The 19349-nt window shown below is 37.1% G+C and overlaps 1 protein-coding gene across 1 annotated transcript in view; it reads left to right on the plus strand.

Annotated features, from left to right (window-relative positions):
• The window catches only part of galnt18b (UDP-N-acetyl-alpha-D-galactosamine:polypeptide N-acetylgalactosaminyltransferase 18b), a 92134-nt gene that overhangs the window by 20077 nt on the left and 52708 nt on the right, over nt 1–19349 (plus strand). Inside the window, exon 2 of the mRNA XM_080503578.1 lies at nt 17922–18117. Within this exon, the coding sequence (XP_080359704.1) occupies nt 17922–18117 (196 nt within the window). The remainder of the gene's footprint in view (nt 1–17921; nt 18118–19349) is intronic.

Genomic DNA, 19349 nt, shown 5'->3' on the forward strand with positions numbered 1-19349 from the left:
TACATACAATCATATACAAGTACCACAACAAAAAGCCGTAGCTTTAAAAAAAACAATAAAATAAATCAAACATGGCTAAGTAGATTTTCTCTCTGCTAAATGATCATAAAACATAAGCACTATTTTCAAGACTCTTCTTTTAGAGACTCATCCTGCACTCAATAATGCTGCACCCAATTATGATGGTGAAGAGTGGAATTCTATGCCCTTTGCATGTATCCGACGCAGTCGCTGCAGAATCAGCTTCAGTCATCAGGTCAAACTGGAAAGTGTGAGTAAAGTTAGCAATTGGCTTTGACAATGCTAATCTAATTTGGAAAAGCTTTTTCTATTTTGAGTATGAATGCACGTCATCAAATAACCCTTCTTCAACTGCTTTAATTTTACAAAAACTACCAAAGACAAAAAAATAATACATGAATGAGTTGTTGTTTTTTTTTTAAGAACTGCTTCTCTAAACTGACAAGTACTGGCCAGTGATCTGATTTTCCACCTATGAAACACATACTTATTTTGGGGGTATGGTAATTTTTTTTGTATACATAAATTACTATAGGAAACTTTACTTAACATTGTTTTCTCTGCAGCTGCCTCCACTCTGACACTGTACGGACTTCATCTGATGCCAACTTGTCATTTTGAAGTAAATGTTAGACGTCTGTGATTTTTTATTTTTTTTTACAGTATCCATTAGTTTATTCATTTATGTGTTAATTTGGATGGGACAGTGCATATTAATTGCAATCCATCTCTTCACAAGGTTACCGTAAATATTCCAGATTTAGCACAAGGCTAATTTCTATCTGTTTTCCCAATTCAACAATATTGTTGTAATTTAAAATGTTACGATCCTTAGTCAATACCTTATTTTAATATTTGAATTTTTTTCCTATATTATTCACAAATATAACTCCAAAGGAAATGTGTGTTCAACAATTAAAAGTTTTTCCCCCTACGTATGTTTTTTAATATTTAGAAGAAAAATTACACTGGGAGAAGACATTTTGACCTCCACATTTTCCCGGCTGCTGCATGAGCTCTCAGGTGAGCTTCAGATAAGATCTTTGAATACCAGTGATACAGGACAATATCTCCTTTTCTTTTCCTCAGAATTCAGTTTTTACAGTACAAGTCAGTGTGTCAATGCAGTGTTTTATTCTAGAGGGCACTGCATATTTTAAAAAAAAAAAGCACTTTTGCAGTTGCAGGTTTCAAGTCTAGTAAATTTAATTAGTGGGTGCTGATAGTGCAATTAGAAAACAGGATCCGTGGGAGAGTACAGCTTCTTTTTACAGTTTGCATTATCCTGAAGTACTGTTCAGACTGTTTAAGTTATGGAGGGTACTACAATGTCTGGAGGATTTGTTTTGTTTTTGAGTCATTTTTGCTGGAATTATTTGAATCACAAGCAGCAGTGTCCTGCTGCGCTGCTGTCGCCCTCATGTGCAAGTTTACTTTTAAAAACCTAATTAGAAACCTCTTTAGATGGTTGGAGAAACTAATCTGGCATAGTTATGTTTCGCTATTTCCCTAAACTGATCACTGTAGGGATTTTTAGCAATGTTTGGTTTCAGAAACCAGGTAACTGAAGTATTATAATTTTTTTATGCTTATTCAAATGTAGCTACTCAGACAGCAACACCAAACATCCAGTACTGGAGAAGTCATCACACGTTTCTATTCATGACAGTTTGGAGAGTGTGAATAGCACATTTTTATACTCCATGTACTATTCGCCAGCTCTTTCATTTGAGAGGGGAATCACAAAGCGAATCACTGTGGGCCTCTGGAGATCAGCAGCAGTTTGAATAGCGATTGTACAAAACCTCCAGCTGTTAAGTGACCTGTGCCTTGTTCCCATCAGAATGCCCTGAGTGAAAAAATCAAGGAACTGATCACTTAAATTATTGATACAGACTTCTCACCAGCCGTCAACAAGAGGCTGCGATCAAAAATTAAACACGAAATGAAATACTGGATGTCTATATCTGTCATCTAAATTCACGTAGGCTTCATTAATACAGAGCAGAGATTTCCAGTCAGTGGTTAAGAAAGAGACAAGCTCAAAACTCAAGCCAATGCTTTAATGATTCTGCCACTACTTGACAGTGAAATATTAAAGACAGTGTGTCACAGTCCCTGTCACAGTGTAAGAACTCTTTGTAGTCATTAAAACACAGCTTTTTGTGGAGTTATGCGAGGTGAACATTTTTATACATGTAGGTGAGAATAATTTTCATAGTGAGAAAAGTATCAAACATTAAAAAGCATTGAGAGAGAGATTTGCTGAGAAGCTTATATTGAACAAAAAAAAATCTTTTTGTAGCACACAGAAGAAAGTAATTGATGACAGAGTAATGATTCCTTTATTCTTTGCACTTTCCAGCAAAGAAAATTAAGTTTTAATGAGATGACTAAACTAATATTTTCTCTTTGTTTTGAATCAACGTCAATGTGACTACGATATAATTAAAGGGGCACTGTGTAAAATTCAATCACATCTCTTGATGATAATATTAAGACACTTCAGCCTCATTCCGTCCTTCACCGGGATTTCAAACTTTTGGCTTCTCTTGTTGGTTGATATTTACCGTGATTCAGAGGCTAACCTATTTATTATGTAGACTACATCAGTGACTCAATACACCATCTTCTGGTGCAAACTTGTATTGCAACATTAAATGGGTGTAACAATGTTGGATATCATGTTGACTCTGGTCGGTTTGAAATAATAAAGTAGCAGTCTTATTATTCTTATTTTTTATTCAAACTATTTCTGTGTGCAATCAACCTTAATTTTTAGAGTTTTTTTTTTGTTATTGCTTTGTGTGGATCGATGGATCACATTTATCCAGTTTTTGCATTCGCATTAAAAAAAAAGGCCTGCGTGATCATGATTAAAAAAGGTCTGCGTGATCATGATTGTCTCTCAACTCAACTCAACTCAACTCAACTCAACTCAACTCAACTCAACTCAACTCAACTCAACTCAACTCAACTCAACTCAATTTTATTTACAGAGCACTTTAAAACAACACAGTTGGCCAAAGTACTGTACACAGACAGGAGCAGATAAAAATATTACATTAATTAGCTACACAGAAAACCCCCCAATGTAGAACAATAAAAACAATATAAAACAATAAAAATAACAAACTGTAAAAACAATAAAAGTCAACCTCTCAGACTGCGTTCAAAGCCAAAAATATTTAATAAGCCAAACCAACTATTTTATAAAGATTCAATTTGAGACGGTACCCCTGCTACAATGACACACTCCTAAAGAAAACAAACAAACAAACAAGCAAAGATCTACAGTATTCTGATGACTTGAGATCATTACTATAACCCATCCATGCATATGGTAAAGATGCAGTGTTGCAAAGAAGCATGCAGTTTCAACAAGTGAGTAATCGTGTCTTCTTTTCCGGAGGTTGCATCATGTTAGTTTCAGGAGTGACTTTTCCAATTAAACTTCTACTGATGTCACAGGGCTTGTGAAATTCACACCCTTCAAACGTGCTATATCTCAACCAATAACTTCAGAATAAACTTGAGAAGTATCGGATCAAACAGGGTCGTGGTGTAAACGCAACCCTCGCAAATCACTCGCTGCCAATCGATAACATGTATCTGTATGATTTCTATGCACGTTAGCTCGCCCATTTCAAGCTGAGCTGAGGCAGAAAATTGTTTTTATTTATAGTTGTTATTACCTATACTCCACAGGGATCTTCCCTCTTTTGTTGTGTTCACTAAAGGATGCTCGAATGTCTAATTTCTTATCATTTTATTCCATTTGGATTTTAATATTCCCATTCAGAACAAATGTCATCCATTGTAATTCATTTATCAGTTTATCTTGTATTTGGTAGGCTGTGTGGCCCTATTTGTATGTTGTTGTTTTTTTTAATGTACTCAAAAGCAGCAAATCGTTGTGATAAAAAAGTTGTAAGTAGGTATTATTTTGTTAAACTCACAGGTTACACTTTAAAACCTCATTGCCATTGAATGATTGATAGTGGCTCTGAAAGGTAGATGTCCTTTGTGAGACATTAATAGAATTCTTCACCCCATATTTTTCCATGCCTCGAGCCGTATCAGTGTATTTTTCTGCTCTCAACGCTCTGAAATGTTTGTGACTTATATCCCAGGCCGATGAGAACCTTTCTACACCAAGACTCCCAGAAAACATCTCACTGTAAAGGAAAATTGATGTTAAATGCCGGCCATAGATGAGAAGTGCAAGATAAAACGTAAAGAGAGAAGAGAGAAGAACCTTTTTCTCACAGCTTCAGTATAAAGTTATAGAAAAAGCACCTCAAAATGACAGAATATATTGAAATGACACATCTTGCTTTTCAAGTTGAACAGTGAGAATGAGAAATGTGTCTCAGAAGCAAAATGTCCAGAACTTCATATCAAGTAATGCCGGCACTGTCTTGTAATATCTGCATTGCTTCAAAAGAAGGAAAATATTGCAGCTGGTTGCTCAGAATTTTTTTTGCGTTAATGACACTGAATTTCTGGAGGAGAATCTGCTTCATGAAGGATGAAAAAGCATAGAAAAAGCCTTTGTATCCATCTGAAGGGCATGGGTGATTTCAGCGCTTTAATGAGGAGAAATGAACAAAAGGGGGAGAAATGACAAAGGCTGCTCCAAGTAAACATGACCCTCCTCCTAAATTCTGCCACTGCATATCCCCTCTCGGGAATAAACAAAGAAAAAGACAAAGCTAAACTCCCCTCGACTCTTTGGAGAGGAAAATGTCAGTGTGACGTGCCAGCTACTGATGCGTCCTAATGAGAGAATCCCCCCTTCCTCAAGACACAGGGTCCCATACTGCACCTATACCGTGGTGGGATCAGCATCCCGCCCAGTAAATAGACTAATTGCTTATTATCTTTATAAACTGTCAGGAACAAGAGGATGTCCAGTGAGAATTGAGTCATAGCAGTTGTTGAGTGTAGCTGTGTTGTATATGCATGGCAAGCTGACGATGCTCTGTACGAGCTGCTGTGTTCTGCAGACACGAGCAACTTTCTCATTTTGCTCCTTTGACTTTTTGTAAGCAACACATACATACTCGTTTAAAGCTTTGTTTTAGAACAGGGTTTTAAATACTATTATTTGACTAAAAAGGCATGGATTTATGTTAATTACTGATCATTGAAGGCAGTGCAACAAGATTAAAAACAAATTATCAGATTATCAGATGGTTGTTTAGCAGCCAAAACGTTGAGGAAAATGCAGATTCAGTTGTTTTTTCACTGTTATGCAAGTGACACCAATTACATGGCACCTGTTCTTTCACCTAATCCGTCCATCTACTACACTGCTTATCACGCACACGCACACACATTGTACAATTTCAAAAAAATGATGGCTCCATGACATACTGTATGACAGGGGTGGGGAGCCCTGGTCCTCGAGAGCCGTAGTCCTGCACGTTTTCAATGTGTCCTCGCATCAACACAGCTGACAGCAATTAGTGGCTCGCTATCAAGCTTTGTGCAGAGCCTCATCATGAGAACTCAGGTGTGTTTGAGCAAGGAAACATCTAGAACATGTAGGGTTGCGGCTCTCGAGGACCAGGGTTCCCTACCCCTGCTATACGATATGTGAAATACAGTTTCTTTGTTATATTTTGTAACAATTAGTTCCTTTTACTGGGGATAAATACTTTGCGCCACATCTCAGTGTGTTTGGTGAGCTGGTGCCACTTCAGTTTACAGTTTGAAATTTGCCAGCTTTTCACCACAGAAGATACATTCAGCTCTAATTTTGTCCTTTGCTTCTGTGAAGCCATATTTTATATAACTCTCTTGATGGACTCTTTTTCTTTTTGTGCCTTTTTTTGTCCCGCTGCTTACTTTGTAAGCTTACTTTTATGTATACTGCAGATAGGATGTACATTATCAACACGTCTGTATCCTTAAAGTATTTTAAAACTATAAAATAGCAAAGCGTCTGCATGATGTCGCGCTGAGGCAACAAATGAAACAACAACCTTTTGGTATACAACCACAGTCACCCGTCACTAAAATTAATGGTACTAAAGTTACTTCACTAGTGAAAAAAATATAATAAAATAAAATGATGCTTACATTCAAATGTAACTTACATTTTTTTCTTCCATTTGGTCTGTCCATTTAATGGCCACATAGCTGTGTTATTGAAGTGTTCCTGTGACACATTATAGGAGCGGTTGGCAGTGTGAGGCTCAGGCTGATGTCTGATTCACTCATTAAGCTCAGCTGAAGTTAGCCAGAGGACACAGTACTCTTTAATCTGGACTGGCAGTTATGTAAAGAAAAATATTTAGGGAATAATGATGTGGAAAATCACCATCCAAACAGCTGAAATAAATTACTCATCCACAGTCATCCACAGTCCTACACGCAGATTGATTAAAGATGTTTATGTAATAATATTGAAATGGTAACATTGCTGCTTTTCAGTAGAGACAACTGTCTCATATGCCAAAAACCAGTTCAGTAAGCAGCGTGAAACAATACAGAACATCTACCGCTCTGTAGACATTTTTATATACAAAGACAATAATGAATAAGTTCACTAAAGGTTAGTTATTTTAAATGTGTTGCTAATTTAAAAAAAATTGCAAACCATCGTCTTGTTATAGCCAAAAGTTGTGTTGTGAGTTTTATATTTTACTTTATGTGTTGTTCCCCTCAGTGATTATTATGAGTCATTATTCCCTTGTTTTGTTGGGTTTTTTTCCAATCATGAATGATTATTTGGTAGGTTTTAGTCTTGTGTTGTGTTATACAAACTTCGAGCCTCAGAAAAACAAACAAAGAAATAAATAAATTCAAGACCCTTGGTTCATTTCATAATGATCCCAAAACAAAACCACTCTGGTTTGTTAAAATGAATCTTTGTAAATGCAAAAATGTTCCAAGTCCCAATTACAAACCCATATCTGTTTATTCCACTTAATTCGTGTAAGGCGGTGATTTCTGGCCACTAATTGGAATGAAAAATTTAAATCGGTGGCAGGCAGATATTTTTAAAATGTAAACGTGACCGACAGCCTGCACAAGTCTTTCTTTTTTCCTCTCTTTAGTTTTACCTGATTCGAGGAGCATTTTCTTCCAAGTATGCTCACATCCAATCAACAAGTGAACTGGAGAGAGTCTGATAACAATAATTGCCACATATGCGGATTAAAAGCAGAGGTCTGTGTTGGAGAAAGAGCTGACACTGAAGGCCAAGTTAATCTTTAGTCGAGATTGTGGAAAAGTTTTAGGTTATTTCCCAAAGATCTAAGGCCCATGAGCCCGGCTCTTTTGAGACCCGCAAAATGGTTTTCAACCAGGCAATCAATTACCTCGTTAAACTCACTCTTAACCTCAGAGAGAGAAAGTGCAAGGATGATAAAGCTGAAGTAATACGATTGTGTCATTTGGCTTGTGCTAAAGATCGACCAGAAATATTCCCTACAACCCCACAGATGAAACAGCAAAGACAAGTTAATAAGAGATGAAAACATCTCAGTGACCTTCTATATGTTACTGTGAGATAAGAGCAGTCTTATCTTAACAGTATTCATATGCTGGAATACAGATTACACAGTTTTCTATTCATCTACAGATATGTCAGCTGAGGAAGAAAAAAAAAACAGGACTTCTTAGGAAGCCATATATTTAGACTACAGTGTTAGAAAAATGTGTGAAGGACATCATCAGAGTCAAGCTGTTATAAAATCCTCATTAGTGTCTATAATACAAGCTGCTGTTATATTAGCACTTATATGTTGAAGGGGTATCTGCGATTTGCTTTTGGGAGAAAGAGAAAGATGAACAGACCAAGAAAATGTGGAGCAGTCAATCTCTGCATTGGATAATCTTACACAGCATATGCGAGCTTGCAGTCTTGGCAGCTGGCTTTGCAATGTAGATGCTGTATTCCTGTTTAGTTTGCAAATTTTAAAGCGGAAGATACACAAAGATAACCTTCATGTCTCGGACGATCTGTCTTCATATCATTGCAAGCGGCCGTGTGTTGTTTGGTTAAGAGGCTCATGAATCTTTAATTCCATCGGGGTTTCCCAGTTCACATTTTATTGTTTAGCTTTGGAACATTGAATCTTTTATTCACTATTGGAGTATTGCTCACTTCACTGGCAGTCTTAGATGTTTTTCATTTTCCATTTCTGATTATTCAGAATTCACACCTCAGCTCTCTTGAGAATCAGGTGTTTAATTAGTGAAATAAGTTTGTCATTAATATTCATTGTTTGTCTTTTGTATTCACTTCTGGATTTGGAAGTTCATCCAGCTGTCGGTATATATACTACTCTGAGTCATGTAGACTTTTTTAATAAAAGGAAAAATATCCTAAAATCTAGACACAAAAAAACCCTCCTGTTTACACCCTATTTGTATGTAGCATTGTCTAGATCGGGAGAGGACAATTTCAGTTACTAGCCTTTAGCTTTAGAAGGCCGAGTCATACGTTGAACTCAATTCTGCTCAATATTGATGCATCGTTCTTTAAAAAGAACCATGTTAAATGTTTTTTTTTAATGGTGATAGTTTCAGCTCTGCAACTGTCAAGTGTTGTTTCTGATTCAGATTTAATCTTTCAAGATGTAAATCTGCTTCCCTAGAAATTAGGCACATGGTTTTACCTATGACTCATAATAATACTAAAATTATACAATATTAGGTCCCAATTGTTTGTTCTGCTCAGCACCAAAGTGAAGAAGTAGAGGTATGACCACAACCACACTGCCCACCTTAAATCCATTTGATGATTTAAACAACAGGCAAAGCAGCTGTATTGGATACAAAATGGACACAAATTTACCTAAGAGTCATAATTTTGCATTTATCACTGTCGTCCAGCACTGACGTTTAGCTGGAACTATGGTTTCTTATCTTGATTGTGCAGACCTCCTGCCCTCCATGTTCCAACCTGCTCGACACACCTACTTTATGGATCACTATAGAGATCTGCAGAAAGCTAGTATTGATCCAATTGTGTGAATTAGCTTAGCTGGAGCGAGAAGACATTATTATCTTGTCTTAGAGCAGAGGTGAGCACTTCTGGCTCAGCAGGGGTCACAGTCCTGGATGGTTGTAATGCATCAACACATGTCATTGTAATGAGCAGCATGCAATCAGTTATTCTGCAGAGCTTACTGATGATCGCATTCATTAAATTGTGCAGCAGGTAGATGCTGAAAACATAGAGGACTGTACACCTCTGTTTTAGAGTTTTCGCTTTATATTATTATTTTTTTGACTGAACTGAAGGTTTGAGGAGGAGGAAAACCATCCATGGCTGCCTCATTTGTGACTATAGCAAATATACCACATTTTTTACAGCTGCAGTGTTATTTGTAAAAACTCTGTCTGAATCATGTGAATTATGGGAGCAATAACAACAGGCGCTGCGGGAAACCCATAATATCTGCTGCAGATGATCAAAACAGGAGGGATCGTGGCCAGTGCAAAGCCATGTGCTATGTGTCAATAAGTGTGACTGAACTCTCCAATATAGCTGGAAATACGACTGTGGCAACATGATGTGATTTTTTAACTTTGAAGTACTGTCAAAATTGTCTTTAATGTTAAAAGTTTAAAGATGCTTCTTCTGTTTTAGTTGACAGCTTCTTTGATAGCAAGTTGTATTAGTGTCAGTGTAACCTAAAATTTTCATGAGGATGATGAGACCTGCTTTTTTTTTTAATTGACTGTAGTTTACGTCAAAATCTTCTCCTTCCTCTCATTTGGTGTCAGAATGAATATACAACAAATGTTTTTGACTGCAAAACAGCGTTTGATCTTCTGACTCCGTACTCTACTCTCATTATCTCAGATGTAAAATGACACAATGACTGAGGATAAATTGCACGCTGTCTGTTTTAATTGGATGGTATTTACAGACGGTGAAATCACGAGAACAGACAAAGAGCTGCGGAGTCGTTTAGAAACGGCTGTCTAGTGTCGTGGCTGGACAGGGATCTCAAACTGATTAAAGCATTATGCGCTTGTTAACTTTAGTTTGAAGTTAAAAACTTGCGACTTCAGCCATAGCTGCTTTTAAGTAACTCTTCATGTCATATTGAGGAATTTGATGCTCTGTTTCTCAGTGAGAGTTCAGTCAGGATGCAGAAATTAATGAAATTATTGAGGCAGCACTCATTTGTGAACTTTTCTTCATCGTGGACTCAGAAATGCAGTACACATAACAGTGTTTTTTTTTTTAATACATCCAATAGGTGCATACTGCAAACTTTTAAATCACATTCAGCATTATTAGCACTGATAAACAAAAACTAATTTTTTCCCAATAAATTTAATCATTCAAGCAAGAGCGAGCTATTTAGAATAGCTTTATACACAAATTTACATTATTCCATATTAACATACATGAGGGGATCTGAACATTAGAAACACTGAAGTGGTTAACCTCAAAATACATTTTAGATTTGACTCAGCAGAAATGGTTCTAAACAACAGCATTTTTCCAGTAATATATTTCATTGGGTTACACTTAAAATTGTACATCCATCTATCTTAAACACTGTTTTATCCAACAATTGTATTTTCTGGACTATGAGCCACACTTGCATTTGTTTTGCTGGCCCTGTATGTTATAATTGCTCAAATAATCTGATGTATTGAAATACACCAGTATTCAACATCTGGGTCTGCTCGATGTCACTGTATAAGAAAAAGCACTGGAAACAGGACAACTGAAAAGACCTCCATTGTTTCCATATTTGACTGACTACATAGCAGAATTTATACTGAAAGCTATAAAATATGCAGCAGAAAATGGAAACGGGGCAGAAGAAAGAGAGTTCAGTGTCTCAAAAACTTGTGAGAGACTAACCAAAAGCAGCGAAAACTAATGTTCCCACGTTGAAGTAAACAGAGACGGCCAATGACTTGAAAAACTTCTTTATTCTTAAACAAACAGAAACTAAAAGTCCAAAAATCCAGCAGGCAGGTAGCAAAAGTCAAAGGCACAGGGAATTTAAAGGTATTTTAAAGGATGTCAAATCCACAGATTTTTCATCTTTGTTTTATATTTAAATGAAGTATCAAGAAGACTGAAAACAGTTTTAGTTTTGTTGGGCTGATTGATAGCAGATTGAAGAAGTTTACTTGTTGAATTGGTGAGAAATTGAAATGGTCTTAGTGTGTGTTGTGATTTGGGACTGGTTGGCTCTGCACACATCTTGTGCAAATCAGTAGAGCCCTGTGTCTAAGTGTCCCATAAATACAAAACATTTCAACTATTTTGACATATTTACTTTAAGCATATTGATGTTGATGTTGACTTTCCAAGGTTAATGAGGATGATCTATGTCGCCGCTCCACTGACTCTCGTTGTCCATTTGACAACTTGCTGGACGTGTGGTACAGTAAAGATTTATTGACTGAGATTTTACCCTTTCATTGAGGTTCACTAAATCACTTACAGCAGTCAAATCCCCTCCCTTTGCTTTTACCTTAGAGTTTTTAGAGGCAAGTTAAAAAGAAAAAAATCAAACTGCCTGCAGCGGTTTTATCACATGTCTACATCCATACCACTGTGAGTTAGCATTTCATGGGATTCCTTCATCTTGAAAGTGTCAAAAATGATAATGACTTACATTTGAAATTCAAAACATTTTCATCTGCACAGGCTAGGATGGGATGAATAAATGTAATCTGATCAAATCTTTGTGCATTGTGGTATGGTTTCATCATGATAAAGTATCTTTCATGAGATCAGAATTAATTATTATAGCGTATGTAGGACCTGGAAGTATATTATCCTATTCTCAGTACTGTTTCTGTTGAATATTCCCTTTTCCTCAGTTATTTTGTTGTGGTTGGGTTAATAATAATAAGTGTGTTCCAGTTGTATATCCTTTTTCTCCTCCGACAGTGGGAGCAGGCAACTGTACATGCAATGCAGTGCACGCAATAAAAGTGCACTTAGTGTTGCACTCCACACTCTCCTGGAGTGCTGCTCTGAAGCCTGGGGAATGCATTTTACAGTCTCCACACACACACACACACACACACACACACACACACACACACACACACACACACACACATGCATGTGTCTGTACGCTTGCACGTGCACTCTGCACCCTTAGCTGTTTGGCTGTGCTTTACTTGCGTTAGCACCAAGGTTAGTTGACTGAACATCTCCTCAAGAGAAAATCACTCTGCAAATGCAAGGTTAAAGTAAATCACATGATCTCTTCAATCAGAAAGCAATTCATCCGGCACACTGTGATGCTGCTGCTGCTGTTGTTGCGGCTTTTTAAGTGAGCTACTTGAGTCACGACAGTGAGGATGTGCCAGCACGTCAAACATCTGCTTTATGTACACGTGTAAAACAGAACAATTTTACAAACTTTGCCCTGTCTAAACAAAACCAACTTGCCTTCACTGCTGCTTCAGGGATTTACCACTGAGAAAGCTCTCCGTAGACTTAATTAATCACCACCACAAGCTGTCAGAGGAATGGGCCTTCAGGCGTACTCGCCGAGATTGAAAGTCTCGCAGAACTTTTATCGTGTCCACAGTCTCATCACAGTGTTGTGTTATCAAGAGCAGAAACTCTCCTCCTCTGTTTCACAGCAGTAAAAGTTTGACACTGAATGTTGATCGTTGACGTTTTTCAGCCTCAGGCTCTTATCATTCAAGCCGCTCCATCATCTCAACTTTGATTTTGCTTCACATTTTGCTTTGCTAGAGTTCAGAGAGCCCCCCCACCAAAAAAAAAAATAAAAAAATCATGCGATACAAGAGAGAGAAAAGCAGCTAATTATTAACTTCCCATACATTTAAAATAAAGACATTATAATCCGAGATTTTTAGTCTTACCGTTTGCAGGATCTTGTCTTCATTGTGGTTTAACATTTAGCTGTCTGAGATAATAGAAAATCTGAAATAGGTAAGACAACATTCAGTTTCATGTTCTCTTTAGCATACAAATATAAGCAAAATCTTTATGTCAAATTTATGTCAAGACTTCCAAAGACTTGAACTTGTGATATCCTTCAGGCCGTTGGTGCAAAAATACTGATACTCTAACTTGAAAAGTGATACACTGAATTATAAAATTTGCAGGTTCCTACTATTGAAGCCTCAAACTGAAACTGAAACTTAGATAAAAGATAACACTAATGTGAATTATAGAGATGATGGAAAAAAAAGACACCTAGCAGAATTATAAGTGCAGCGAAAATAGATTAGTTCACTATTAAACTGTCAATTGTTTTGACAAATTGTCCAATGCTTTAAAAAGTAATCATAATTATAGCTCAGCAAACAATTAAAAAATTGGGAAAAATGTCTGGTCCCATGACATATTTGAATCTTTTTGATATATGGAAACATCGAGAGAATTTTATTAAGCATTTAATCAAGTCCAGAGTTAAAGCACGAGTCTACCATGAGATCTTTGGAGATGTGGATTTCTTGTCCATGTAGGACTTTACTTATGCAGCTGGACAGCAGCCTGACACTTGAACTGAACTCTATGGTCAGTGTTCAGTTTAAGTGTCTCCAAATCTCGTTTTGAATGGATAAATACACACTTTTCAAAATCCTTAGGTTTGTAAATTGACTATTGATTTGAAAGACTGTATATGCAGTATGTATATATTACTGTTTACAGTACAACCATAATGATCAACATTTAACCCCTAAAATATTGTATTTAGATTTTTTTTACATTGTATATATAAACTGAATTATGAAAATAATTACATTCACTTCTTTTTGAAATATATAGAGTCTTTGTGAAGCCTACAGCTATCAATGTTGACCCTGATCTAAATCATGCCCAATTGCTTTAACACCCCAGTTTTTATGCAGATTAAATGAAGTAGAATTAATAGTTCCTCATTACACTGCTGTTAAACAAACCTTGTCACCTAAGGAGCGCGCCAGACCCTGTTCCCAGTCTTTAAGTCATCCCCTGGTTGTAAGTTTGCATTTAATGACGGTAATATGAGGCATGAGGTTGGTGCTGATCTCCCCATATAATTCTGTGGAATCTCAATAGTTCAAAATGTATTATGAATTCAATGTGCAAAATACTGACGAATCACCAGCTTTACTGTCATTAGTATCAATACTTTAAAATGTATGCATTTGTTGTGTTTTTCAGTATGATGGTGAAATAGCTTTAATTACTGTGAAAGATGTGGATAGATTTTTCCCCCCTGAGGTGAGAATAATTGCACTGAAGTGGGACTCTATCAGGTAGATCCCTTCATCCCAACCAGCAGATTGCTCCCTTTTATTAATGTTGTATGGCTACACATTCTAAAGGATTGATTGGGAGAGATATTCATCAACATTCTAGCAAATTCAAGTATGATATTAACTTGGCGTGCACATTATGTTTATTATGTAACTATATTTATTATCATTGCAAGGTCTATCTCCACAATGTACATGTGACAAAAAACTGAGTGAACTTCAATAAATGATATATTTCCATGTACAATGCATTCATGCTCTGCATGTCATCGTATTTGGTCAATCATCACTGTACATGGTGTACAACAGGCCACAGCTGAGCAATACACTAAGGAATAAGGGGAAAAAATGACTCGAAAAAACTAATTGCATCTGAAACACTGCTTTTGGCAACTGAGGGTGTGCATATGTGATCATCTCTCATTTATCGCCTATGTCACTTAAACCAGTGCAGGGTCACAGGGTGCTGGAGCCAATCCCAGCAAATAATGGCTGAAGGCCCACTATGGACAGGTGCCATTTAGGGTGACCTACTTACTTCACACTGTGGGAGGAATCCCAGAGTATCCAATAATTTTAATAATACATTATGTACAGTTTTGTGGCTGATATGTGGCCAGAAATATATATAACTATAAACATTAACCTTTCTATGCCATTTTGTGTAATCTGATGCTGTGAGATTAAGTTTTTGGGCTTGGTTCATAATGTAATCCTATTACACCAGCGTCCTCGCTGTATTGTTGTTTCAGTTCTTACTTGGCTGACATGGTTTGTCACTCCAATGTTAAAACAATCTGCTCATGAATATTAACCATTCTCAATCTGCTTAAAGCACACACTCATGCACACGCACTAACATAACCTTGTATTTTCCATGCAGTGTCACTGAAGATTCAAAGCTTCTCTTCTCTGTGCATCTTTCAGGGTTCTTATAGTCGATGTAGTCAACACTCACTCTTCAGTGTTTTATTTCACTTTAAAATGTATCTTTGTCTTCAGTGATTCGTGCAAACTCAGTCATTCATCTGTCCTGGAGGTTGACATTTTAGACACGTTTACTCATTTATTGCAATTCCACAACACAAAACTGCTGAAAACATCATTATGACACACATTGTTAATTAAAAGAAGGAATCATTCTTGTCACTCTGGCTTGCCTTTCAGTTTTCTGGGGAAAATGAAACAATATGATTTATTATGTCTGGCAGCATGTGAATTATTCTTGATAACCTTAATCTGTCAGCAGCAACTTGAAAGACTCAATGTTTTTAATGAAATGTGACTCTTTTTGTTGCTCTTTGGCCTCGGTGTGCTGCAGGGTACCGATGCCTTTTCTCTTAATGAAATTATTGGCTCACGATATCAGAATTAGTTTTCATTAGGTTTCATTTCCTGCCGGTTTAGGGGTTTTAATTAACACTATACCATTATTATCTATGACATGGAGGCAAATTATTATGATGTCAATTAGTTTCTACTTTATTATCTAAGACTGGGTTCGCAGCACTGACATACTGTTCAAAGAAAAAAGCTACACAATGGCCAATCAGCCTTACAGTGGCATTATTACTTGTTTAAGTGCAAGCTTTGGGGCCTTTCTGGGAGGACTTTGCATATTTTCCCGGGGCATGCATAGATTTTCTCTTATCATGCCTTTGAGTTATTTGATCACTGAAATGGCCCTGACATGTGAACATTTTTGTGTGTCTGTCTGCTCTTCTGTGTTTACCGGTGTGTAAACCGATGTACTTCACTAGATAAAATCAATACATCCCTCTATTTGTCCATGTTGTGTGTGAAGAAGTTACATAAATAAAGTCCATATAATGGACACACACAGACATTTACATGGATACCAACAAGAAATGTTGAGACACCATTAAACTTCAAACACGTTTTTTGGACTATGGTATACAAAAAAAGGACAATCACCAACATATTTTAATAACATGCAAAAAAAACCTTGTCCATACTCAAAATAAAATCATCTCGCTGTGAGGTGAGAGTTGAAATCACTACTTCACTGTCCAGCCAAAACCAATGCACACATCAGAAAAATGCTTTTAACACAAGACTTTTAATAAACATTCAGGTTTTTTCTTTTTTTTCAGGTCAATAATAGTATTGAAGAGGCTTACATTTAGAATGACTAGAGAATACATGTTTTTTTCAACAATTACATTTGGTGGTTCAATACCCCGTGTCACTAAATGTCTGTGTGTCCTTGGGCAAGTGTGTGTGTGTGTGTGTGTGTGTGTGCGTGCGTGCGTGCGTGCGTGCGTGCGTGCGTGCGTGTGCGTGTGTGCGTGCATGCACTTGCAGCAGTGCTTTACCATTAATCACGAGTTCATTTTTTCATAGTTCTAGTTAAAAAGCATTCAACAATTCATGAGATCATCGCCTAAGTCAGAAGCAAGGACTGTATACTTAATAACATTTCGCAGTCCTCTGTTTGAGAAAAGCCAGAGCGAAGTAGCAAGAAGCATGTTGTTTTCTTGTTGGGGAAAATGGCTGGGTTGTTATGGGGATGTTAATACCTGGCCCAGTGCAACGAGTGACTTGAGCCAAGCATGATGTCTTCAAATGAAAGCAACAGCTTAACTTTTCATGAAATCCTCAGTTGGAAAAATATGTCTTTTTTTGTGGTGAAAATTGAAAATAATATGGAGAAAAATAACACCACAGTTTTTTTTCTGCATGGGGTCTGTAATATTGGGCTATATTAGTACTCACAATATTCATAACCTGCATGTTGCTTGTTATTGAGCTGCTGCATGATGTCCTCCCGGGACTGGACAAGATCATTGTATTTAATAAAAGTCTGAGGAACGCTTTGCTAACGCTGAGATTTTTGAATCCAGACATCATTATGATGCAAGTACTGTTGGAAAACTTTCACTATTGATAACATTGCCTTGGTTTTTATCTTTTTTTATGTATGCCTTTGTGGCATTTCAGCCGCTTTTCCTGTGGAATAAAGGATTTGATTGTTGAGCACACAGGCGTTTGCCTCTAAAGTGCTTTAAAACCTCTTGGAATAAGATTAGAATATTTAACAGATGCCACCGAAGTTTTATTGAGTCTGGACATGAAGTGAGCCTATCGACAAGGACCACAAACTGTAATGCAGAGTAACACTGAACTTGTTTGTATTAAATATTTCTATAATCTTGGTTCTGTCTTTAGAAAACATGACAAGTCCTAGTGCAGCCTTTAGAGCAGGCACAGTGAGAGGGTAGCTCCATCCAATAGTGATCACACATTACCATTTGATTAAATATTAAAGGAAGCGTGTGTGTTTCACAGCGGTGATACCTTTAGGGAAATGAGATTCACTGCGCGGGTCAAAGAGCAGTGTCAGCTACATCTCAGCCTCGCAGCTGTAGGTAAGAATTGAAAGCTTTGTTCAAGGACGTCATGCATATGAACTCCTGGAGTTTGTGCTGAAGGACAGTCACTCAGTCTCTTTAAATAACAGGCCACCCTTCACCTGCTAACATACGTTACAGCACAAGGAAAACCTCATTCATCACAGTGATTATATTAGTACTGCACTTTTTTCCCCCCACGCTCTTTAAATGTCACCTAACAAACAGCGCCCCCAGAACGTTACAGGTATGTGGCTTGGACAAATATTCATGTGTTATTTGTCTTCTTAATCCTCACAGAGACTCCGGGCAGGGGGGATGAAGGCCAGCCGGACACATCATTTTCTGACTCGTCGCTGTTTGCTCACTGGGGTCAGGAGCTCGGTCCAGACAACCGGCGGGTGGCACTGAAGATGTTCCAGTACTACGGATATAACGCCTACCTCAGTGATCGCCTCTCCCTAGACAGATCAATACCAGACCTCAGGCCTGAGGGGTAAGCATATGCATACAGTATATGTGTGTGTGTGTGTGTGTGTGTGTGTGTGTGTGTGTGTGTGTGTGTGTGTGTGTGTGTGTGTGTGTGTGTGTGTGTGTGTGTGTGTGTGTGTGTGTGTGTGTGTATATATATATTACAAAAAAACATGTACAACAATTCCACATACATTTATTGACCTGCCTAACTTCCACTTTCAAATTGAAAGCCTCTTTTTACCACACCTCTGGTAATGCTTTGTTTCCTATGGATCCTTACTGCCGTTACCAGTAAAATCCTCCAATTTGAAAAAAACAAGATAGAGCAACATCTACCAAAATGTGTTACTTAGTGTGAAAGTACCTGCTGTGTGTGATCTTTGAGTTAGTAGAGTGAGATTCACTCTTGACGTGTGAGTTTGCAGCCCGGCTTTTCTTAGATTCTCATATACAATTATCACCCTTCAATTAATTCTAATCTCCCGAAGAGGAAATGTGTTGGCCAGAAGGGGGTTAGATCCCTCCATCTGTCTAGCAAACATAGTTTACTACCAGTCACCCAGAAATATGTGCCATTGTGTTTGATAGTATGAAAATGTTGATGACTTAAAGTCACTTTGCAATGGGCTGTATTTAAAAAAAAAAGTTTCAACTTTTTGTTGTATCAACATTTACATAATATATATCACAGTACTATGTAGTCTAAATTTACACTTGATTCTTTGAAATAACCCATGAAAGAAAGATAACTATTATATCTGAATGACAATGACATTATTACAACTTAAGTTACACTGTTATTAACCGACTGTATAAATATACTATGTATCAATATAATGTGAGAAAACTAACAGTTCTAAGAAACAATGACTGATCTGATTTTTTTAATTTAAACAATCAGCTGATCCATTTCATGTCAAACTCTTTCCGCAATAATCTTTTGTTGTTACATGTTTATAGTTCTTACTATATAGATGTATTACTGCATTCTGTAGTTTCAATTCTATTCTGTCTTTGATATGTTTCTATTTGTATAAACCAAATCCAAAGCAAAGGATTATGGAAAAATGTGTGGCCACTACAATAGAAAATTGCTGTTCTATAAATGTCTCAGTAGTAAACGTACCTAGAAAGATGAATTAATCGCAACAGAGATTTGTACTATCCCTACAGTAAAGTGCCACTTTACTGTAAAGGCAACATCTGTAAGCAGTTTCTCAACAGTTTGATGTAAGTGGCAGTAAATTAAATAAC

This window comes from Blennius ocellaris (assembly GCF_963422515.1).
Source record: "Blennius ocellaris genome assembly, chromosome: 1".
In the NCBI taxonomy this organism is placed as follows: Eukaryota; Metazoa; Chordata; class Actinopteri; order Blenniiformes; family Blenniidae; genus Blennius; species Blennius ocellaris.